The sequence below is a fragment of the Suillus clintonianus genome, assembly GCF_016758775.1.
Source record: "Suillus clintonianus strain FC179 chromosome Unknown DEU56scaffold_10, whole genome shotgun sequence".
NCBI classification, from domain to species: Eukaryota; Fungi; Basidiomycota; class Agaricomycetes; order Boletales; family Suillaceae; genus Suillus; species Suillus clintonianus.
The window spans coordinates 255,455-277,953 of NW_024539234.1; the positions used below are offsets into that span (position 1 = coordinate 255,455).

At 48.8% G+C, this 22,499-nt stretch overlaps 7 protein-coding genes across 7 annotated transcripts; 3 read left to right on the plus strand and 4 right to left on the minus strand.

Annotated features, from left to right (window-relative positions):
• Positions 1-79: 79 nt before the first annotated feature.
• DEU56DRAFT_851000 (uncharacterized protein) lies at positions 80-2,825 on the minus strand (the record flags this gene model as incomplete). Its single annotated transcript, XM_041355188.1, has 5 exons — positions 80-414; positions 473-697; positions 749-1,083; positions 1,141-1,441; positions 2,090-2,825. The coding sequence occupies 5 exons, from the start codon at positions 2,823-2,825 to the stop codon at positions 221-223; spliced, it is 1,791 nt and encodes a 596-aa protein (XP_041212680.1). The 3' UTR covers positions 80-220.
• A 671-nt stretch (positions 2,826-3,496) lies between these two features.
• DEU56DRAFT_780128 (uncharacterized protein) lies at positions 3,497-7,275 on the plus strand. Its single transcript, XM_041351937.1, has 19 exons — positions 3,497-3,567; positions 3,619-3,628; positions 3,684-3,753; positions 3,808-3,868; positions 3,921-4,202; positions 4,255-4,330; positions 4,381-4,535; positions 4,585-4,726; positions 4,776-5,106; positions 5,154-5,318; positions 5,372-5,482; positions 5,537-5,612; positions 5,664-5,758; positions 5,810-5,856; positions 5,907-6,172; positions 6,228-6,254; positions 6,305-6,464; positions 6,517-6,802; positions 6,860-7,275. Exons 1-19 carry the CDS (start codon positions 3,553-3,555, stop codon positions 7,203-7,205), a joined length of 2,721 nt encoding a protein of 906 aa, XP_041212681.1. The 5' UTR covers positions 3,497-3,552; the 3' UTR covers positions 7,206-7,275.
• DEU56DRAFT_922877 (uncharacterized protein) lies at positions 7,226-8,887 on the plus strand (the record flags this gene model as incomplete). The annotated part of the gene is made up of 5 exons (XM_041358523.1): positions 7,226-7,751; positions 7,804-8,007; positions 8,061-8,602; positions 8,661-8,798; positions 8,855-8,887. Exons 1-5 carry the CDS (start codon positions 7,307-7,309, stop codon positions 8,885-8,887), a joined length of 1,362 nt encoding a protein of 453 aa, XP_041212682.1. The 5' UTR covers positions 7,226-7,306.
• Positions 8,888-9,430: 543 nt separating this feature from the next.
• DEU56DRAFT_729175 (uncharacterized protein) lies at positions 9,431-10,710 on the minus strand (the record flags this gene model as incomplete). Its single annotated transcript, XM_041348084.1, has 5 exons — positions 9,431-9,703; positions 9,756-10,084; positions 10,143-10,227; positions 10,277-10,362; positions 10,428-10,710. The coding sequence occupies 5 exons, from the start codon at positions 10,708-10,710 to the stop codon at positions 9,431-9,433; spliced, it is 1,056 nt and encodes a 351-aa protein (XP_041212683.1).
• A 902-nt stretch (positions 10,711-11,612) lies between these two features.
• Positions 11,613-15,056, minus strand: DEU56DRAFT_977750 (uncharacterized protein). Its single transcript, XM_041359664.1, has 11 exons — positions 14,361-15,056; positions 14,215-14,298; positions 14,033-14,164; positions 13,412-13,981; positions 13,121-13,360; positions 12,794-13,065; positions 12,636-12,745; positions 12,455-12,582; positions 12,219-12,406; positions 11,955-12,169; positions 11,613-11,908 (listed from the first exon to the last, which is right to left on the minus strand). The coding sequence occupies exons 1-11, from the start codon at positions 14,970-14,972 to the stop codon at positions 11,766-11,768; spliced, it is 2,694 nt and encodes an 897-aa protein (XP_041212684.1). The 5' UTR covers positions 14,973-15,056; the 3' UTR covers positions 11,613-11,765.
• Positions 15,057-15,089: 33 nt separating this feature from the next.
• On the plus strand, positions 15,090-16,978 carry DEU56DRAFT_780159 (uncharacterized protein). Its single transcript, XM_041351938.1, has 2 exons — positions 15,090-15,223; positions 15,278-16,978. Exons 1-2 carry the CDS (start codon positions 15,140-15,142, stop codon positions 16,856-16,858), a joined length of 1,665 nt encoding a protein of 554 aa, XP_041212685.1. The 5' UTR covers positions 15,090-15,139; the 3' UTR covers positions 16,859-16,978.
• A 400-nt stretch (positions 16,979-17,378) lies between these two features.
• Positions 17,379-22,080, minus strand: DEU56DRAFT_30812 (ARM repeat-containing protein). Its single transcript, XM_041345576.1, has 19 exons — positions 21,881-22,080; positions 21,609-21,817; positions 21,298-21,555; positions 20,963-21,247; positions 20,775-20,902; positions 20,324-20,719; positions 20,069-20,270; positions 19,909-20,019; positions 19,786-19,857; positions 19,547-19,732; positions 19,413-19,493; positions 18,918-19,359; positions 18,710-18,867; positions 18,590-18,655; positions 18,448-18,541; positions 18,292-18,392; positions 17,927-18,229; positions 17,736-17,877; positions 17,379-17,685 (listed from the first exon to the last, which is right to left on the minus strand). The coding sequence occupies exons 1-19, from the start codon at positions 21,969-21,971 to the stop codon at positions 17,633-17,635; spliced, it is 3,378 nt and encodes a 1,125-aa protein (XP_041212686.1). The 5' UTR covers positions 21,972-22,080; the 3' UTR covers positions 17,379-17,632.
• Between the last annotated feature and the right edge of the window lie 419 nt (positions 22,081-22,499).

Here is a 22,499-nt window from a genome sequence, read left to right on the forward strand (position 1 = left end):
CGGAAGCACCCCTAATCAGTGTGCTCATTTGCACACACGAACCTACTCTAATTACGTGAGGCCTCCTCCTATCACCGTGTTACACTCTGTCAATGTCCGACGTCGACACGTTGTTTGTTTCTACCCATACATGATATCGTTCAATTACGAAAACCAGTCCAAGAAAATGAAAATGAAAATGGGGAATATTTGTACACAGTCAGTAGCTGCAATGCCATTATCAAGGTCCGTAAATCCTTTTTGCATTTAGACTAAAGATTGCATCAATCGCCTCCTGCTCCACTGCAAGCTCTGCAAATGACTCCCGCACAAGCGCAAACCAGTCCTCAGGGTTGGGGAGCGAGGGTATAGCAAAGGAAGGCGAAGTTCCAAAAATAATACGTTCGTAGCCAAATGCTTCCAGCACCGGTCCAACTACCGGTTGTCAATCAACATTGCACCAATATATCAGAATATATACGCAAGAACTTACTGAACATCTTGATCTTTCGTTTCCATTCACGATGTTGGTCCATTTCTGAAGTTGGATCTCCGGGACCTGGTACGGGTTGATTCCACATGGGGGGCGTAAACTTCACATAGAGATTCGGAAACAATGACAGGGATGCAGAGTGTGCTTGGTAATTGCGATAACTCGGATCGGCGAGGAGCTTGACGATCGGCACGCTTAGGTCGTGCGGCGGCGGTAATATATTGGCTAAAATTTGGTCAGTTCCAAACACTCATCTCAAGGGCGAATAACGCTCACAAAGGACAATGGGGACCTTCTTGTCTCCAGGAATATCGTTTGTGGCTTTCACGAGAATGCCCTCAAACACTTCATACTTTGCGGCATTCGACATGACGTCACTTTGAACGTCAATATCGATAAGACGGCTGTTTGAGAATGCCCATTTCAAAGTCTCGATAACTTGGGATCTAGCTTCTGGAGCCTCATGCGCATCTGCGTATGAGGTGTGAAGATGCTGGGGAATTCCAGATGGCTCTGGATAATCCGATGGGATGGGACCACCAAGCTCGAAGGGAGCTGCCTCGGAAAGCACTCGAACATCTGATGTCGAAGGTTGTACCGCCAAAGGCAACCTGAGTAACATAACCAAGATAAGAATATGGAGAGTTTCCTCAAAGTCAAACGCTTACCCTGCTGATACCGAAGGGTTGGTTTTTAATAAAACGACACCCGTGGCCACGGTGCCAACCAGATCAAGACCATGACTAAATGCCTCATAGCGCACATTTGCGTCAATGACTTCGCCTGGAAATAGCGCACTGGGGGTTGGAGGCAAAGGGAACATGTCAGAAGTCCCTGTGCTTGGTGGGCTGAACGCAGACGGAGGTAAACTCGGGAGGTTCTTCGGCCTGCGACGGCCACTTGCCAGACCAGGCGATGAAAGAGGTTGCGTGAAGCTCATGATGAGGAAGGAAGGAAAGATGAAACAGGCTGACACAGGTCCTGGCAGGTTCTGACAAGTATATGTAGGTGCAAAAGGCACTATCCGCAAGAGATGTCGTTGTATCCGATTGCAACGATCAAAGCATGATCAATCCGAACCGTTGATTGATGAGTTTATTAGATCTTCGTCTATTCCCACGCACAAGTGTGCTCTTCCCAAACCAGTGTGGGTTCCAGACCATCGTCGGTCGATCGTCGGCAGTGTGCATAAACTAAAAGTAAGTATGTATCGTTCATGTGTTATCGTTTCAAAACTCATAGAATCTACTGGATGAATTCACAGTACCCTTGAGCGGATCAAATTTCCCCAATAGCAAAGATGGTGGTCAGACAGAATGTCAGTGTCGTTGAAGGTCACCGAACCTAAAAATGTCCATAAGTCACAGCGTGCAGTACGCACTGAAGCATTACACGAAGTTTTTGTAAATGATAGTTAAAGGTGCGTTGTCTCGTAAATGGAGTCCAGTAGATGTGGCACGCAACGGGTATCTTCTCTCAAATGTTCACTGGTTCACATCCACAGCGTCACGGTACAGCGGACGTTTCAGCCATACAGGTCCGAGTTGGGCTGGAGATCACGACCGCTGCATGCGTTCATTCCATTGTTGCGCCTTTTTTTGTGCCTTGCAGAAATACCAGTCTCAATGGCCAAATATTGATGTGACGGGTCAATACTCACTGTATAATCCTTCTCATCGACTTCTGTAGCAAAGAATTCGTCAAAGGCGCGAACTGCACGTTCATGTTCTTCGTGCCAACCTTGTTCTCGGCCATTCTCGAATGCCTCTTTCCGACCCATTTTGCGACCCTGCTTGAATCCCAACTCTCGTCCTTCACGGATGCCATATCGTCTACCTTCTTCAAACCCATCTTCCCTGCCGTCGTCAAAGCCCTCTGCGTGCCCAGCATCCCAACCCTCGTTGTGCCCAGTAACAAACCACTTCTTCCGGCCGTATATCGCGTTTTCTTCAATGCCTTTCTCCTTTGCCTGCTGCTTGCCAAGTTCGATTTGAAACTTCCTTGCAGTATCCCGCGCTCGTGATGCGCTGTCATCGGCTTCGTTTCTTTGCCTCTCTAAGACGCGGACGTCAGCCTGAAGTTGCTTGACCTGCTTCTCCAGGCTCTCGATGCACATTAGATGCCGCCGTATCTCTTCGTTGGCACGCGCAGCATCGAGTTCCGCATAACGCTTGCCCGTTTCAGCAGCACTGACACGTACAGTCAGCTCCCGCACTCGGAGTTCCGCGAATTCTGTTTTGGATTCAGCCTGCTTTGCCCTGCGCATTTCCTGATCGAGTCTGTCCCCCGTCGACCGAAGGGTCGATCTAAGGTGATGCGCTTGCTTTTCTTCTTCTGCTACCACCAGGGTCATCAATGTCGATGCAGAGTAACGGGGTTCACGGTGCTGCGAGCTAGATAACCGTTTATGGCTTTTCTTCTTCCCATCGGTGTTGTGGAGCGTGTTGATAACAGTAGGGTCTTTCAGTAGTTCTTTGAGGGGCATGGGGGACATCGTTGCTGCGCGGATCTGTGCCATGACGTCAACTCTGTCTGGTAGTTTTCCTTTGCTGGGTTGCGGGGGAGGGGTGGGCAAGTTGACATCGCTATCAAAGCCAGAGGTGAGATGCTCATGAAAGCGAGACGGGGACATTGGCTTGTTGGCGCAATGAGGGAGTTAGGACAGCTTATAAGGAATCGGATTATGTTTCTGGAATCTGCGGTGCGCGCAGTAGCTGTGCCCAGGGCATACGACCCCACCCGTGGTGTGCACGTGTTGATTGACACTGGCTAGTTTGGCGATTTGTGCATAGCAACACAATCTGGCGTTCTAAGCGCTGCACTATTTTTCTCGTAGGCGTAGGGAAAGCTCATAATGTTGACTGCGTGTATGACACCGTATGTGCACGCTTCTGACTGCATGCTCCTCGAGGCCATGCAGCATTGTAATGTTTACGTAAATACAGAAAAGGAAATAGTTTCCCATAGATCTGACATCGATCTCCTTGTGAACTTTTGAAGCACTTTAAATTTGTAATAACTTACAGTACTTCGTTTGCCATCTACCTCTTGCTCAAGTATTTCTTGGATAAACTTACAGAATGTCGCTCAAAGCTGTATGTCCGAATATTTTCTTCATTTTCCTGCCCTTGACTTGCTGTGTGTAGATCGTAAAATGTCTGTGCGCTGCAATGTTCTGTTCTCCGCATTCTGTTAATCCCATGAAACCTAGCTGTCATCTCTGGCGACACCCTCGTTTTGCGTGGACGTACAGGTCCACAAGGACAGAATCCCAAGGAGAGGTGCGCAACTCAGAAGTCCGATGAGAAAGTGACACGGTCTGACCCGCTACGCAGAATTCTACATCTTGCTGATGTCGTGGCTCCGAGAATGGGAAACCAAACTCGAGAGGACGAGGTAAGGCATAATCACCACGTCTTTTGTTAGTGCTGACTGAAGCTGTTTCTAGCAATGGGCATTCGAGTCTCGTGATTTTCTGCGTGCATTCGCGGTAGGCAAAGAGGTCTCTTTTACTTCCACACATAGTTTTCCGTCCAATGATGATGTCACCCGTGACTTTGGCACTGCTGACATCGGGGGCGTGGATGTTGCTACTGAGATGCTGAAGAACGGCTGGGCCAAAGTCAAGGAATCAAAACGGGACCCCACGGAAGACGATATCCGAAAACGTGACATCGAAGCTGAAGCGAAGGCGGCAGGAAAAGGCTTGTGGAATTCTCATGGTCCCCAGGTGCGTGTTCTCGGCTGCCATATCATTGTCGTTCCTTCTGTCATTTCCGCAGGCCCGCGCCGTGCACCAAACAATGCCACCTGATTCGCAAGCGTTTGTTTCGGAGTGGAAGGGGAAATCTATTGACGGTATGACATCTTCTTCCGACTCGCATGCTTGGTTTGATTCATATTTTTAGCACTGGTGGAACAAGTGCGGGATGGGTCTACTCTCCGAGTCCGACTTTTCATGCCAGATGGTGAGCATCAAATGGTCAACATTGCACTTGCCGGTGTTCGTTGTGCCAGGACATCTTCAAAGCAAGGGGAACCTTCGGAACCTTGGGCAGAAGAAGTGAGTCGATTCAAATGTCAATACATTTTTTTTTTAATACGGTTTGCAGGCCAAATTTTTCACAGAGTCTAGGATGCTCCAGCGATCTGTACGGGTGATTATACTGTCGTTGCCAACTTCGACAGCGACACCATTCCAAGCCGGCGCTAACAGTGCACCACCTCCGCCAGCATCGATATTCATTGGCACTGGTACGTCGCCTTCTGTGTCTGAGAGTATGCTTAGCAATATCCGTTGTAGTCCTCCATCCCGCTGGCAATGTGGCTGAACACCTCGTTGCTACTGGGCTCGCTCGCGTTGTCGATTGGCACGCTGGTATGCTGGCTGCAGGAGGAGGTATGGAACGCCTTCGTGCGGCTGAGAAAGTCGCAAAAGAAAAGCGAGCATGTCTCTACGCCAATGTGCCAACCGCATCTGCATCGACTACTCAGTCGAATGGTACTGCCAATGGAAATGCGCGGGTCTTCGACGGAATTGTCAGCCGGCTCTGGAGTGGTGATCAAATATCAGTCATTGACAGGGAGAGTGGCAAGGAACGTCGGCTGCAGCTCAGTTCAACAAAAGGTCCCAAGTAAGTAGCATGCCATCTGGTCGTCGTTGTCTTCTGATAGTTGTCAGACTTTCCGACCCTAAGCAGGCTTACTATGCACAAGAAGCTCGCGAATTCCTTCGCAAGAGACTTATTGGCAAACATGTCAAAGTTATGGTTGATTTCGTTCGTCCTCGTGACGGCGAATATGAAGAGCGCGAATGTGCGACAGTCCGATACGGAAACCAAAGCTCGTAAGCAATAATATATATGATGCATTTTACATTCACTGACATTTCCGATCCAGCAACGTTGCAGAGCAGTTGATAGAAAAAGGCCTTGCCTCCGTTGTCCGCCATCGACGTGATGATGAGGACCGTTCACCTGACTACGACAAACTGATGGCTGCGGAACAAGCGTAAGACAGCGACACCCCTCCTTCGGGTTAGCCACTATTAACTCTTGAAATTAGCGCTGTGGCTGAGTCCCGTGGTATTCACTCTGGTAAAGAACAACCAGCTGTGAAGCCCCCCGTTAACATTTCAGAGGTATGTATATCTTTCATCATCCGTTCCTTGTAGATCCAGATTTCTTTCTAGTCTGGTGCACGCGCCACCACTTTCATCAATGGTTTCAAGAGGCAAGGGAAGGTGTCTGCTGTCGTCGATTATGTTGCCTCGGGATCTCGCTTCAAGTGCGGTTTACCACGGTTTTGACGAATAGTTCTAAATGTTCTTTGCTCAAGGCTCTTCCTCCCGAAAGACAATCAGTCGCTCACCTTGGTCCTCAATGGTAAGACTCTCACAAAAACAGTTTTAAAATTATCCTCCATTATTTCTCAGGCATTCGAGCGCCTCGAACAGCACGCAATCCTTCCGAAAGGAGCGAAGCATTTGGTCAAGAGGCTGCAGACTTTGCAACTCGCCGGTACATGCAACGCGACGTAGAATTTGAAGTGGACACCGTTGACAAATCCGGTGGCTTCATTGGAACGTTGTGGTTGAAGAATGAAAATGTCGCGATTTCGCTAGTCAAGGAGGGCCTTGCATCGGTACATTCCTTCTCTGCCGACAGCTTGTCATGGGCTCCGCAGTTGTACGCAGCCGAGGTGAGCGCTGCCTGGATCCTTGAATTTCAAACTTTTTTGATGTCATCATTTCTAGGCAGAAGCCAAGCAAGCACAACGAAACGTAAGCAGTAACACTGATGCACTTCCTTTCGTGTTTAATCATGTTTCAAGTTATGGGAGAACTATGATGAAGAAGCAGAGAAGGCTGCTCAGGCTTCCCCTGCTGAGGATGATCCTGGACGCTTGAAGTCGGAATATCTGGATGTCATTATCAGTGATGTCCGGGCAGAAAATGGCTTCAGTTTCTCAGTACAAATATTAAACACTGAGGGTAAGCTTCACACAAAATCACTCGAATGGCTATTTCTCACCGTGTACGTCAGGCATCGCGACCTTAGAAAAGCTGATGCGTGATTTTTCTCTACACCATCGCGTCGCACACCCAGCACCACCAAATTTCGTGCCGAAGGCAGGAGATTTGGTGTCTGCCAAGTTCTCGGATGGGTCATGGTACCGAGCCAGGATTCGTCGTGCTTCCTCAGTCAAGAAGGAAGCTGAGGTGACATTTATCGACTATGGAAACCAAGACATTGTCTCGTTTTCGAATATACGTCCGCTCGATCCCAAGTTCCGCTCCTTGCCTGGTCAAGCGCAAGATGCTCGCCTCAGGTAATTGTGCAATTTGCATTTTTTGTTTGTTTGTAACACTCATGGTGTTTTGCGCAGCTTCGTCAGGCTTGTGGCTTCTGAAAGCGAGTACCACGCAGATGCTGTTCAGCGCTTCCGTCAACTGTGCGAGGGCCGCAAACTTGTCGCCAACATTGACTACAAGGAAGGTGCTACGCTTCACCTGCGTCTCATTGATCCCAATGACCCCGTCGCTACGCAAGACCCCTTAGCTTGCATCAACGCTGACCTACTCCGTGAGGGTCTGGCATCAATTGACCGCAAGGGTTGTAAGTATATTGGCGCATACCCACACGTTATGAGTAAACTGCAAACTGCAGTTGCTGAAGCGAAGCGTGATCGTGCTGGGATGTTTGAGTTTGGTGATGTTGAGGAGGACGAGTAGTTATAGTACTTCGACTTAATACCGGGAAGACTTAGTCAGCTAATAATACACGCCTTCATCGTGACGTTCAGCATTAATTGCGCTTGCAGGACGCGACGAACATGGAACCCACGAGCCAACTTGGCGCCAGTACTTCGCTTCCTCAACTAAACAACTTGAAAGGCCCGCAACTTCTCTCAGGCTCAGGCAGTTTCCAGAGCTACTTGTCTTCAGCTGGTTCATATCACCGTCACGCTAAAGGGGCAGGTGTCCATCTTGAGAACCAATATTCAGTTCATATCGACAAAAACCAATCACCCCACCTTCAGAGCATAGTAGAAGCTTCTTCCCATTCAGGACCGTTTTCTGGCGTTGTGCGATTCATAACCAACTTTCCTGGATTCGCGCTCGAGGACCTACACCGCTTCCGCTATGGACACCTAGGAAGGCTGCGGATCTTATTGCTTCTGTACTGCTGCGTGAGCGTTACCTTCCTCTCTTTCAAAATGCATAGCGCCTTGCGAGGGGTTGTCGCAGCAGGCCGCCCGCACATAGGTCATGTCCCAAGTACGTTGCCAAGGATATTACAGCACTCATTTCTAAGATCCGAATGTGTCAGACACAATGTACCGTGTCTCCCCTCTTTCAAATATGTCAGTTCAGCAGCGAATGTCTATTGCGTTTCCTAATATTCCGCCACCTGGTCATCTGGAGACCTTCACCCTGGCTACTCATTCGTCAGTGGACAGTGACCTCACCGCTTGCCTGTGGACCGAGGAAGACAAGCTGCGCGACATACTTACCACACTCACGACTTGGCCGGGTAAACCGGACTGATTTTGTTGTTGCGAAGCACAATAACTTACTGTTTTCTAGGACCCGTGTCCCTGGTCGTTGTAACCTCTGCACGGTCGGATTCCACGGACCATCTAACCACCTTCAAAAGGTTTCCAGAATTTATGGGCCTCCTCGATACGCATGCCTCATTCGGTCTGTCGTTCCACGTACTCCAAGTCTCATCCTCTTCTGGAGGGTCGGCCAATGCTTATTTGAATGTTGCTCGTCTCTTGGCGCCCACTGATCGAGTTGTCCTGTTCCCGAATGGTTTGCCTTCGCACCTCTCGAATAATTTGTACAGCTCCATCATTCGGTCGACGTCTCCGCTGCCTCTTGTACTGGGTAACAATAGCCGTAGGACATATCCATTCGCCCCGATGTCCCCTGTTATTCTTCCCAAGGATTATCCCACGTGGTGTACCGAGCGTTTCTCTCTTTTCCGATCTCGATCACTGGACTGGGAAGACTGTCTCTGGCAGCTGTGGCTCGAAAGCGCTGGCTCGGTCAAGTCTACGGCGGTGGATGGCTGGCTAGGGGAGGAAACTGGTAAACCAAGTATTTCGAATAACTCCGCCCTATCCGTACGTTGCACGACTTGAACACCTGGTCCCTTCACTTGCGTCTTACATACTATATCAGGCAAAGCTAAGACGACGTTGGACTGTCAAATATCGTGCAGAAGCCTGTGCTCTCGCCATGAAAAGAGCACAGATCTTGGAAATAACTAGTTATGCAGACAAGAAGGCGTTCCAATGGCGCAAGAAATTTTGTCATGAGGTGAGGTCTCGATGCCCTTGAATCGTGGTCTGGGATCGCTTGCTGAATAGTTCAAGTCTCTGGGTACTTCCCCGGCAAACGCTGCTTAATCAACCGGTTTGGAGGTTTATGGTCACTCGGACTTTGATTGAAGACGCATTAATATGTGGTGTTTGGGGATGCAAGAGATAGACATCAAAGCATAACACGCGAAAAAAAATTGTGCAAGAGTTATTTGGGATAAGCTGCAAACCGAGCAGTGCATATTTGTCCGGAAGCAATCTTCAGTCTCGGTATCGTTTTACTTCGTCAAAGTTGAGTCAAAGTGTTACCAAAATTCACTCTTCGTGCAATCTATAAGTGACACTTAGCATGCACATACAATGCCCCATGACAAAAACGCAGTCAATTCCAAGCCCTGGTAAATGATTATTGATACTGTTGAAGTATTATATCCCCATAATGAATGTCGATTGTTTCCGCTGAACCAATTACATACTAGTGAAAGCCCATAGTGGTTGTGATGTGTGAAAGTAAAAGCTCCCTTCCAGACCGAGAATTCCAGAGCTAAAGACACAGGCAGGGACACACACATTACAGAATTCAACGAGAACTTTGTGCGTTCTCGTTTCATACGCATAGCCGCACGAGCCTCATTCCGCGTTGCCGACTGGGACATCAACCTCACTGGTAGATCCCTTCGAGTATCGTGATTTTGGCAGCTGTTTGGATCCGTCGGAAGTGGTTTCTGCGTCGAAGTTTATCTCGACGTTCAGTCGATCTGGTGGAACAGTCATGGCCACAGTCGGGGGGATCCGACGCATCCGCAGGGAACTGTTCACGGCAGAGTTATTGAGGGTGCTGACAGATTTTCCCCAGGCCTTGCCCTCTGTGACACGGTAGATAATGAGGAGTGAGGCAACGATCTAGAGTACAGACGTGGGTACATTATGCCCAGAGCAGTGGACGCGCACTTACCTGTGCCTCGGCCAGTATTTGGAAGAATGCGTCAGAGAGCGGGTTGTGAATGGCAAACGGGATGAGGTAAAGAAGCGAGCATATTGAGTAGATGGAGGCGGACTCGATGATCATTGCCGCGAAACTGGCATAGATCGCGCCGTGGCCTGGGCCAAGTATTTTAGACATTCGGCGGCGGTGGTATAGCAAGCGCAAGGCGGTAAGGAGGCTGATGAAGATGTTGATGGTGAGGGCAATGCAGGTGTATGGGAAGAGGAATTGGATGGACATCCAGCCGCTTGTGGCTTTTGTTGGGCTTGACATGATGACAAGCCAGATAGTCCCGATGACTTGAGAAGGTGTCAGGGAGGATAGCTAACAACAGAGGTAGATCAGGCACATACCGACAGACGTAGTGAACAAAATGCCTCCAAGTCCCATGATAAACGTAGTGTAATCTGGTGTCTTTGTATACTACTATACACCTCCAAATCTTATGATGCTGGTCAATAATGAGATAGGAGATGTAACTGTGCACTGACCATCAATATGTCAGCACCCCAATTTGCAAGCAGGAGGGCAACACCAAGTGGAAGTGAGAAGTTTATCCTAGCGAATGCACTGGGACCTGTATGAGTGAAGAACATAATTATGAGTTACGGTAACGGTCTTCTTGACAGCTCGCATACATACCTCCGGGAAATAGACGATTGTAGATGAAGGTCTTTTGTGTCTCCTCCATACTGAACGCCATGTACAATGTACCCAACACAAACAAGGAAGTGACATAGCAGAAGAAGAATATGTTTTTCCTGTAGCCAGTGGCATGCGATCGAATGCGTGGCCAGATGGAGCACCAGCACGTGAAAGACAAGATGACCACCACGCCGTAAAACATGGCAGCAACTATAGCGCCATGCAACCAAGTGGCCTCAGCGTAGATCTGCGCGCTGGATTCGGAGCTGTAAGGGGCCATAGCACTAGCGGCATGCCAGGTTTCTGAATTGAATCTGTCAGTTTTGCGTCATCTTCTTGGAATCGTACCGATGCAACGCACAATATTTACACTATTCAATTAGTGTGATGACGCTGGTCCCCGCTGGCAGATGGTCCTTACACTCCTGGGGGACGAAATCTTTTGAGGACTCGGTAAAAATCTGTTGCGCACGTAATGAGCTGTGAATGAGGTTATTTCGAGAACATTTCTGCTGCTTTATATGCAGTGAGTCGACGGCCAAGCTTCTGCTGGGCGAATGAACTTGACTGGGCTACACCTCGATTACATAGTAGCGTGCACTATTGCATCACTAGTCCTATACAAGGCAATCATTTTTCAAGTGCCGCGTTGGCACAGAATAATTTTTCCCTGGTCTGACTCGGACATGGTGGTCCTAGTGGTCGAGACCAAGAGCAAGTGTCACTGAGACATGCCACGACACCCAAACTCTCTCGAACTTGTCACGAGATGCACTTCGGGGAGATAACGCAAGCTGGATTGCTATCGAAAATCTGCAGAGACGCAGCCTCTTGTGCTTGTTCTGGTTCGCCCGAGCTCAGAAACCATTTTGCATAATTCTTGACCATGACCCCTCCAAGCGCTGACACAGAGAGAGGTCTAGATTTTTACTGTAAGTTCAAGTTCAGCAAGGTCACCGATTGGGAGTGAAACCAGTGAAGTGATACCCTTACGATCGTTCAACGCGTTCATGTTGAATGAGTTTTTTACCATGGGATCCCATGAATTTGACAAAAACGTAGAGTGGGTTATAAATATATCTCGAGCAGCACTGTGTCCCGATCGGACATCGACGCCAAGTAGATATTGAGCCGGTGACTTCCCGCGGCCGCAGCGTTTAGCAATTAAGATTTTTTTTGCATAAAAAAAGAAAAAAAGAAAGAAAGTTTGCAAACGATCGCACTGCTGCAACATCAGACACATAGGCCAAAGGTGGTCCAATACGGTTCTGGACACCATCTGGAGATGCATGCGCAGAGATATTATTTGACGCAGCCTCTCACGTGTACAATGAACTAGATCACATTGGCAGCGAGCCTTCGAGCTTCCACTTCCTCATCGTCCTCCATCTCTTCATCTGGCCCCTCTTGGTACGTGGCCCATATAGCATCCATTTGTGGCGCGTCCATCAACAGCTCCAAGAGATCTTTTGCAAGCCCTGTGCCGTCATTAGCCAGAAGCGAAAACAATAGTTAGCAGCATACCAGCAACTCTCTCCAAGTCCAGTTTGTCCTCTTCTTGTACCCATTCGGGCACGTCAGCAAAGCTAAGACGCCCCATGGTGACGACGAAAATATGTACAAGACCGTTATAGTGGCGTGGTGCATGCTCTAGACGCTCCCGCAATCTAGGGGGAGCTTCAGCTTTAAACATCAAATGGTGCAAGAGAAAGGTCGTCTGGTTCATCCGTTGTATCACTCTGATTAAACGATATAAGTGTGGCCGGCTTAAGGCAGAAAATTCGTTACCTTGAAGCGGCCTGAGGATCAGACTCCAGTGCCTCGTCACCTTGCCATACAGGTACTGATAGTTCGTACAGATAAACAATGATCGAGGGTATCACAGATTGCGACTCGATGATAATCGCGTGAGCAGTTGGATGAGCCTCGGAGAGCATAGCGAAAAATGTCAGGATGTGTCGCTTGATCCCATCGGCCTGTCGTGGTATAAGTAGATCACATAAAAGTTGCACTGTTGTAAATACCTCGTCGCCCGTTCTACTTGAATCATTCAAGAGAGAACACATTCGCTCGACATGAGGGAGCCGAGTATAGTCTTGTGATTGCCCCTCGGTGTCAGGAATTGATAAAAGGGATTGGAAAAGGACGGGTCCTAAGCGTGATTATTTAAAGAACAGTTTATTGCCGCAGGAGTGTCATGCTCACGAGTTGAGAATCGAGAAAGCATGCGCGTACTTTGAAAAAGAAACCACGTCGGCCGAGAGGAATCTAGAAGTATCGATAGCACAGAAGGACAACGAGGTACAAAGGCTAGCCTGTACCACTCGTCAACCATGAGTGAGTAGAGCAAACGTCATCATCACCTATTTTCCAGGTCACTCGGGGTATCCCAACACAGGGCTTCCAGCAGTGCGAGCGACTCCTTAGCAAGTAGACCTAGATCCGATTTCTCGGTTTCGTGATTTTCTAGTTTACTGACGTAGTCCTGAATAGTAGAACATATCACGGCGAGAATACGAGGAACCCCGTCTTCTTCAACGTCTGTCCCATTATCCACCAAGAGATATGGATGAGGTGCTGGAAGAGTGTATGTTATTTGAGTCAGCTGACTAAGAAGTGCGGCCAAAGACGTTATCTGAAGGAGATATTCATGATTCATGAATAGAAAACAATACACATCAAACACATACCTGGTGGGAGGCGGCCAGTACATCTGCCATTTCTATTAGTGCCTCACAAATCGTTTGGGCTGCGAGTCCCCAAAATTGATGCTCCTGAGCGGGTACACTGGCAAGAACGTCAAGCACACGAGAACACGCAGACGTATATGCAACTGATTTGGGGCCGATAGGCAGTGAAACTCCCAACAAGGCATGGAATGTTGTCATCTTGCAAGTCGGTTCCATGTGCATTAGGACAAGTCGATGCAACTAATCCGGTTGTTACATGTAGACAGGACACAATGGGTGGTGCAAACTTACATCTACAATCCACCTGTGAGGCTCTACCTCTTCAATTTCCTCGTCCGCAGTGGCCTGAATCTGTGGATCTTGAGCTCCGTCGGTCATCTCAACGTCGTGCTGCGAATAGAAGTTTATGTCCACGTTAGAGTCGGCCATGAAGACGTCATCTTGGGCTGCAGCGCCAGAACCATCATCTTGAGCCGTTTGAAGCGGATTTGTCTGCGCGCCACCAAAAGGAAGAAATGCTGGCGGAGGGCCACTGTCGAATTGCGCAGGTGCCTTGACTCTGCCTTTCCTGGAATTTGTATCCCGCGATTTTGTAGGGGATGCAGAGGGCTGGAACCCGGATGGTAGATTTCGGTTTTCAACGACCGGTTTCCTTGTACGCTCATTGTTTGCAATTTCGCCAAAGCGAGGTCGGGTGGGACTCTCCTGTACGACTCTTGAAGGGCTTGCCACAGCTCCACTCCAGTTCCATCTTTGCATCTGCGAAGGCAAAGGCACAGGCGTTGCAGGGGGTGCCATTGGGGCTTTCTTGGAGCTCGCAGACCACGGAGACTTTCGGGTAGATGTCTCGATCTCATGTTGCTGTCAAATACATCATCAGTTTCTGAGTGAGCAGGTAGGATTCATCCATACCTTGAATGTATACAACGTCTTCAGGCGTTCTGCCTCCTCTTTCATTTCTTTTTGCATCTGTGTTTGTTTGGCCTCCGACTCCTCCTTCGCCGCCCTGAGCTTCGTTATTTGGGCTGCGTGATCTTGAGCTGTCTAATGAGGTTTTTAGTTGTCCTGAGGTGACCGATCGATAGGCGAGCTACCTTCTCAATATTTTTCCTTAGTATTGCATTTTCTCCTTCTTTGGCGAGTTTAGCAGAAAGCATGGATTGGACATCTTTGCGAAGCTGGGCAGACAAAGTGTATTGTTACTACATCCATTACCCATTTAGAACGCAAGGTATCAGACCTCGTCCGTTTGCTTTCGCAAAGCAGCTACATGCTTCTCCAAGATAGTGGTAGTAGATACACCGGAGGCAGCGGCAGGAGAATGGTCGGCGACATGAGGTTTGGAAACAGATTGACTCCGAGAAGGCTGAGATGCCACTCGCGCAGCGGGAGCCGGGGCAGGACGCGTCGTACTAGGGGTTGGGTGACGAGACTGGATAGGTAGTTTTAGGGATGCACGAGGATTAGAAATTTCGCCAGCAAGGGTGTGATTGTTTGAAGGTATGGCTCCATCCTTCGTGACATTTGTTCCATGCAATATCACGTTATCATTCAATGCAGTTTGAGGGGTCAGTGTGATAGGTCTTTGCAGTTCAGCTCCGTACGTGTCATCCCCACACACTGTGATGTCCGGTAAATCTTCGGTATCATCAGGAGAGTGACTGAAGACACCGAAATTCAGCGGAGGACCTGGGTCCAGTTTTTGTCGTTTTGCCGGGGGTAGCAGGTCCTCTGGGTCGGGCTCACCGACACGTTTGGACTCCTCAAACCTGGACTCCTCCTTGTCAAGGATGGCCAGCGTTTGATCATCCAAGACGAAATCATCGTCGAAGTCTTCATCGGAATTGAACATGAAGAACGTCTGGACCTTGCATTTCCTTGACTGAACGCGTCGTACTGAAGGTCACTGAGAAAGAGTTGCCATTTATGACTCAGCACCAAACAAACGCGTCGACGCGCTCTTAGCTTCACCAGGCTTCACCCCTACTACGTATAACCACCTGTCGTCGTCACTTAGACATGTCTTGGAAAGCGAGCTTTCAGCAGGGTATCTCTAACTTCAAGAGAAATCAATACTCCGAAGCCCTTGCATTCTTCGATGAAGTATGTCCATCAAACACATCCTCTGTCCAGTTGATGTACTAATCCAGAGTGAAGGCCATTTCACTCGGTTGTGACTCCTTCACCGTTTATGATTCTCGTGCCGCTGTGCACGAGAAGCTTGGGAACAATAAAGCTGCTCTCCTTGACGCGAAGAAAGTCGTGGATACTGCTCCAGATCGTTGGCAAGGCTATGCTCGCTCAGCACGTCTGTTTCATGCGCTTACCAAGAACGAGGCGGCCCTCAAAATGGCCGACCTCGCTCTCGAGCGTATCAAACCAGACGATGCCCAACGTCGTCAGGGACTACACGCGCTGAAGTCACAAGCAACCGATGCCTTAAAGGCTGCTGACGACAGAAGGCGAGCGCGCATTGCAAAGACAGCATACCACATTGGCAAGTTACCTGTGGAAATTTTTGCGGAGATTTTTGGCCTCGTGGTTGCTGCCGACCATGTGCAGATCCTCAACTTGTCACATGTCTGCAAACATTGGCGCGGCATAGCTATTGAGACCCCTTCACTTTGGCAGACGCTGGTGGTTTCGAAGAAATATCCCACCAGAAAAGCACGATTTTGGGTGCAGCGAGCTCGAACACAGATATCAGATCTCTCTTTCCACCATAATATATCTGAGATGGACTGGCCATCCATTCTCTTGGAGCTCACGCCATTGCATTGGCATGGCCTCCGTTCTCTAGCAGCATCTGGAAGCTTGTTCTCCCGACTATACGATATGCTCCACAAATTGTCCAAGACAAAAGCCATTTCGCACCTCGAACATCTGGATGTCACAGGGTGTCCGAATTTCGAGAGATTCTTGCCAGACTTCGAAGATTCTCACCTAGATACCCTCAAAGTTGCCAATTTTACCCCTTCGATGGGCGGGCTGTGGAGTCGGGTGCATCGGCTCAAAACCATGAGCATCGAGGCAGGATGCATAGAGATAGTCCCGGCTTTGACCGCCAATCCGTCATTGGAGAATCTCATGCTCTGTGATATAGTCCCAATCCCGATGCAGTCAGGAGGCGATGACCGTGTGGAACTTTCCAACCTCCGATGCTTGAAATTCTTCAACATCGCATCGATCTCTATGATCACTCGCGTCGTCATCGCACCCAATTTGCAAGTCCTGCACTTGTTCAGCATCGGACATTCGTCTGACGTGCTGCTGGAATTCGCGCACCCCGATCCTCTTCGGGCTTTGAGGGAGCTCCGGATTGGGAGCTGCACCACTACCGCCAGTTCGCTGAAAATCATCATCGCTGGGGCGCCTTTATTGGAAACCCTCCAGATATCAGGGATACACGGAGTCGTTAATGATGTACTTGACTTCATTTCCGGCACACATCCAAACGATCACCATCAAGACATGTGCACCTTCCTGAAGCATGTCGACCTCACTAACTGTGGTGACTTGCTCACCAGAAATGCTTATTCCCTTGTCAAGACCCGCCTGCACACTGATCAGCCCGCCACTGTAGATGGGAGTCAGCCTGAGTGCAGGGCCGAAATCGAGTCCTTGCGGTTAGATGGTTGTCCTCTTATTGAAGCAGAGATGCTGCCATGGTTCAGAGGGAAAGTGAAAGTGTTTAGCTGCGTGTATATGACGAAAAAGGAGGGCAAACAAAGACGTTGACGAGCCCTGAGTCTCGCCTGCACAGGGTACTTACTACGGTATCTAGGGCTCAGTTAGAAGCAGACCTTAGTAGAGAACGAACGTCAAATATATATTCATTCAAGTCTAAGGTCTGCCTAGGGGAGACTATGGAATCACGTCTGCAACGCGCGCGTCAACATCCATGGACTGCGTGCTGACATGAAAAATTGTCGTGGACCAAATTTAAAAAAATATGGGGGAAACCAAAATGCGGTACTTTCAACAAGTCGTGGCGTTGAGCGCTAGCAGCTACACTTACTTTGATGGCGGGAAGTTAAGAAGATATCCCCCCCGGAGAACCATGCTCTCCATATCATCGCATGCCTTCCACACGCATTCGTAAGCCTCTCCGATGTGTTCGCACCAAAAAGCATTCTATAGCTAAGCATGTTAAGTACATATGTAGACTGAACCGTCTGACACTTGGCTACATTATGAAAATCAATTCCATAATACTGGTCAAATGGTAGATTACAGGAACTAAACAGAAAAACAAAAGGTGTGTAGCAAGAAATGCGGCTACTATGTGGTTTCAGCCAATGTGACGAGGCTTACGGGTGGTAGCCACGGGGTAAGCGAGAGGCCAGGGGAACCGTCAGGTCAGCTTCACAGTGCATGCGAGAATGACAGGGCTGAATGCCACTGAGGCAGTATGAAACTCGTTCGCGAATCGTTGCTGCGTAAGAGCGCCGCCGGAGATGCATCGATCTAGGCTGTGGATGAGGCTTGATGTGATAAACGATAGAATCAGTGCTATCCGACATAGCGGATCTTGATTGCACTAGTCCTGTTGCGCACTTCGAGGGCTAGACTATGTGTTAATTTTTGGGCGGTTATCTGTGTCTGTGAATCGAACCTTTCATTTCCTCCGCTTCCTCTCTCTGTTCGTAGTCCAGAACTAAACGTTTGAGATGTTGTTGCTCTACTTTATCTTGAAGTTGTGCAGATCGCGTGTGCACGGCAAGCGCCGATTCAGCTGGTACAAGAAGATGACGACCCTATTGTCGTCGATGAGGACAGAATAGTGAGGGTTAAGACGATACGCACCTGCTGCTTAGTGCCGCGTTTAGTAATGACAGTGAACTGCATTACGGCGTCGCCGTCCGGATTGTTGTCACCGCCAGCATCGACATCACCCTCATCAGCCCGCTTCTTGCGCAAATTAGGAGCGAGGACGGCAGAATCCCACCAAGCTGTCTTCTTGTCGACCTTTCTGGACTCAGCAGAGGAATCTGTAATGATCTTGGCGAGTTCTTTCTCAAACTCAGCTTCAGCTTCCTCAGATGGTCCGAGATGTTCCTGTGTAGATAGGACGATAACAGCTTCAGGAGACGGCGCTCGATCTTCATTCTAGAAGGCATGGCCAAACCTTAGTTATTGTACGAATAGGGCTCAGCCAAGCTATCGCTTACCGAAGATTCTTGACCAGTTGTATCACCATCGTCGTCCTCTTCTTGTTGAGGCCGTTCACCTTCTTCATCGCTGTCTTCGCCACTATCATCACCAGTTGACACTTATTTCAGACTGTGAGTTAAGTGCCCACAAAAAAAAGTGGTAAACAAACGTACAGCCAGCGTTCTGCAAGGCAGCATTGAACATCTCATCGACAGCTACGGCGGCTTCCTCTATTGTCTTATATAGCGTCATCTTGGGCCGGATAGCCTGCAAGCGAATTGAGATCAGGTGTGTTATCAAAGTAGACACACTCGCCTCCATTGAATCGGAGAGCATAAAGTCAACATCCATGGGTAGATCTTCCTTGCATAAGACATAGTACTGCGGAACCACGGTGTAAGCATCGTCGCGGATAAGACGTCAAACAACTTTTACCTGGAAGAAAACGAGAAAATTATCGATTTTCCGTTTCTGAGTCCCTCGGTCGAAGCACATGCCGACAGTGTCGAGCAGTACGCAAACGAGACGAACGCGGAAAAAATCGTTAGGCATATCCAGTGGGCAAGGCTGACGGGGCAATGGATGTCCCTCAGCTGTGGATAAGGAGTTAGTCGAAGCATGCGAAATTGTGTCTTGTACTGACGATGTCCGAACGTGACCAGCGACCACAAGGTATCGAACACCAGGGCCGACCCCAACAGCCGATAAATATAGAGTTCCCCCAGATATTTTATGGCCGCCATGCGGCGTTGGTTCGTGCTATAGACATTCTGTTCCAAGCCTCTTCGGATGTCTTCGAGAACCTGGTCCACGACCGATATCGCGAAAGCTGGGTGATAACGTTGGAGGTCGTATGTCAGCATGGCCAGCAAATTGACGTTGCCATATTTGATTTTCCAAGGCTTTGTGAAAACTTTATGCAGAACACGCTGAACAATTGGATCGTCCCAATCAAGCTTGCGAAGGAGCTTAAGAACCTTATCAATGGTCTTCTTAGCTAGAACGTCGTATATAAGATGGCGGATGAAAAGTTCCAAAGGAGTGCGCTCCTTCTGTTGTCTCGGAGTTCGTTCCGGAGGGTTACACTGCATTATTCCTATAAGTAAAGATGCTGTTCCGTCAAGTACGATGAACTGACCTGATAATATGCGTTTTCAAGTAGAAGGATCTGTCTTTGATCGAAGTGCTGCATGCTCTGCTTACGCCTCATGAGCTCAAGCTGCAATAGGGACATTTAGCCATTATCAGCCTGCGCATACGTTGTGGACTGACCATAGTGCCAAATCTTTCCCTAGTCTCGTCACTGCGCAGTAAAAACCGACCGCATCCTTCAAGGAGCATAGAGATATTTTCGACGTTCGTTCCGGAAAAATCGTCCAAGCATACTTTGAACATGTGGAGAATGAGATGAGAAGGTACGACGCTAAACTTTGTCAAGTTCGACAAATATAAGATGTTCTTTCCATATTGATAAGCATTGGGGGGTTTGAGTGAGCGGATCATTAGTTTACCTTCAAGCGAACCTCTGCAAGCTCTTTCACCACATTCTTCTTTCGTTGTAAATAGCGGAATTCTTCATCCAGCTTGAAAAATGAATGTGACCGGGGACCTTATCGAGCTGAGATAAAGCTCACCAGTGCCACAAGCTCGGTGCCGACGTCCGGCATGTATCTGTTCAAAGTTGCCACAAACCTTGCATAATGAGGAAGCAAGTCGGTACGATTCTTTGGTACAGCACCCAGGAACTACGGAGCTGTCAGTCAACCCGGACCGGGAACATGCCTGATTGCTGACCTTGATCAGCCTCTTCCTAGCCGCCTTGGAGTTCAAAAACGCGAAATCGATTGCAGCTTGGTCAATCATAGCACGATTTGTTGCGTCGGGGAGGCGAGCAAGCAAAGCAGTAAGCAGCTGCGATGGTCCCTGAGGAGCGAGTTGGGGAGACAACGGAGGACTTGAAGCCTTGGCCGGAGATGTCGGTGTCGGTGTGATTGTACTAAGCAGCATAAGTCACCCTGCAATCTAGAACTAATTGATAGACAGACGCACCCGTCGGGCTCTCCCTCGTTCGTCTCGACTTCAGCAGTACTATCTCGTCTTCCATTTGTTTGATCACCATCCAGTTTCAGGCCCTCCAATTCCTCTTCTAGTTTCTTCGCTTCAGCATCTGCTTTCTCCTTCTCCGCCTTTTCTCTCTCTTCTGTGGCCTCTTGATCTTCTTTCTCTTCGCTCTCAATGCCCAAAACTGACTTTGGCACGAAGTCCTTGAGGTCCTGAATATCCTCAAAGAAGCGACGCTCTTCCTCGTCCTCCCATTTACCTCCAGAAATCGCAAGAGGATCTTCTTCATCACCCGAGATAGCATTTGCTCCAATTTGGATAGAATCTGATTTCTGAGACACCGTGGGCAATGAAGGCATAGGCAGGTACAGCAGTTCCGAGAGGCTGAAAACAGATACATCAATGGTTGGAACCACTAGAAGATTGGTTTCAAACCGACGTTTGGCAGCTCGCAAGTAGTTTCTCGTAGCCTTTTGTCATCTTCTCATACGCTTGTTGCCTATCCTCAAAAATCTCCCCAGACCGGATATATGCTTCATGATTCCTACGATCTTGATCTTGCAGGCGCTGCAAAAATGGAGTGATTAATTATTATTATTATTTTGGAGAAAACCCCTCTATATATACCTTGTGCTCTATGATGAGTTTCTTGGAAACGCTTTCAAAATAACCTTCGCACATGCGCTTGAAGCGATCGCGAATTTCTTGTTCAACAAGTTCCTCGCCCTCATTCAAGAGCGTCGGAAATTCTCCCTGTGTGGCGTTCGTAGTTGCTTCAGACAAAGTTCCAGGTTCTGCTTCAGCAGATATCTGCCTAGTCTGCGGGGGAGTCAGGCCCAAATATGGTCTCGAGTATGACTTCAGAAATGTGGAAAGTAAGGGTAGAGATGACAAGCTTGGATCATTAGACAACTTTGACAGACGTCAGTTACACCCTAAGAAGTGATTCACAAAAAGCCTACCAATTCCCTCAGTATTTTCATTATCCATTCACCGCCACTTCGTTTCTGTCCATCTGTGATTCCGACTAACGCGAGCTCAGAACAGACACGGAGAAGGGGACGCTGTCGGGAAACTCGGGCAGAGTCCTCCTTCTCGCGCTGTTCAGGAGGCAAAGCGTTGAGGGATGCACGAGAAGGGGCTGCAAGTGCGGTGGACAAGGATGAAGTGAGGGGAGGAGTAAACGCTGCGGGGAAGCGTCTATGGAGAGCTGAAATAACCTAGGATTGTCAAGTGGTCAATATATGCGGCGCTCATGGGAGTTCCTTCTCACCTCAACAGCACTCCAAACATCCTTCTCTGTCTTGCATCTCGCAATTCCTTCTAGGGTAGCCCCTGCTATCTCGTCAATGTACTTTTCCAGCGACAACGAGTCTATGTCCTTGAGGATTTGGTCGCGGTGATCAGTGCCGAGAGACTGGCGCATGCGCTTGATCAAACCAGTGTGACGCTTCAAGGAAGAGTCTAGCCTGGACAACTCCACTGTTGTTTGTAGAATCGTAATTAGATGCCTCCGGGCATGAACAGCGAGTGGGCATGACTCACCGTGGACGTTGGCGGCGTTCAGCTCTCTGAGCTTTACACGCTTAGCATGGCGTGCCCTCTCTTCGTCGACTTTAAGGAGTGCTGAATCCATTGCTTGCCAGGGATATACTGTCAAGGGCGAACCAAGTACAGCACTGAGCGGAAGCAGCAACGAGCTCCTACATGATTGCCTTTTGAGGACAGTAACTTCTTATTGGCTGTTGAAGTTGTTACTTACTACTAGACCACATTGAGGTCGTTGAACGTTGAACACTTACTTCTCGGGCCAGAGCTGCAAAAATGTGCTCATAACATCCAGTAATATTACCCAAGGAACGTTGTAAAGGTACTAGCTGCTAGTACTTCTTTGCTGCATCCTCAAACGAACTTTATGGAGGTCCACCAATAATCAGGTCATGCGGTACTAACATCAATTCTAGAGGCTGCTTTGAGGTGCTAGCGGCGGCCGCAGGCCGCACCGTGATGATGATCAAAAAAATACTAGTCCCTATTTTTTGACTAGGAGCGTCCGCCGCGCGGCCTAATTAACGGAGTACTTATTCATGCCCAACGTGACGTTGACACCGTACATAACTTTCCGAGTCGTACCATCACGGTCAGATCGAAATTCACTGCAATT

Bases quoted from the DNA above. Each gene is read 5' to 3' on its own strand.
- DEU56DRAFT_780128 (XM_041351937.1), top strand. The intron at 5,319-5,371 runs GTAAGCAATAAT...TTTCCGATCCAG, and splicing joins CGATACGGAAACCAAAGCTC to CAACGTTGCAGAGCAGTTGA. The intron at 5,613-5,663 runs GTATGTATATCT...ATTTCTTTCTAG, and splicing joins CCCCCGTTAACATTTCAGAG to TCTGGTGCACGCGCCACCAC.
- DEU56DRAFT_977750 (XM_041359664.1), bottom strand. From the start codon at position 14,972: ATGTTCAATTCCGATGAAGACTTCGACGATGATTTCGTCTTGGATGAT. The intron at 13,982-14,032 runs GTATGGATGAAT...TGTATTTGACAG, and splicing joins AGACGTTGTATACATTCAAG to CAACATGAGATCGAGACATC. The intron at 12,746-12,793 runs GTGATGATGACG...CGAGTGGTACAG, and splicing joins CCGAGTGACCTGGAAAATAG to GCTAGCCTTTGTACCTCGTT.
- DEU56DRAFT_780159 (XM_041351938.1), top strand. From the start codon at position 15,140: ATGTCTTGGAAAGCGAGCTTTCAGCAGGGTATCTCTAACTTCAAGAGA. The intron at 15,224-15,277 runs GTATGTCCATCA...TCCAGAGTGAAG, and splicing joins CCCTTGCATTCTTCGATGAA to GCCATTTCACTCGGTTGTGA.
- DEU56DRAFT_30812 (XM_041345576.1), bottom strand. From the start codon at position 21,971: ATGGATTCAGCACTCCTTAAAGTCGACGAAGAGAGGGCACGCCATGCT. The intron at 20,020-20,068 runs GTCAGCAATCAG...ACAGCTCCGTAG, and splicing joins CTAGGAAGAGGCTGATCAAG to TTCCTGGGTGCTGTACCAAA. The intron at 19,733-19,785 runs GTAAACTAATGA...CAATATGGAAAG, and splicing joins TTGCAGAGGTTCGCTTGAAG to AACATCTTATATTTGTCGAA.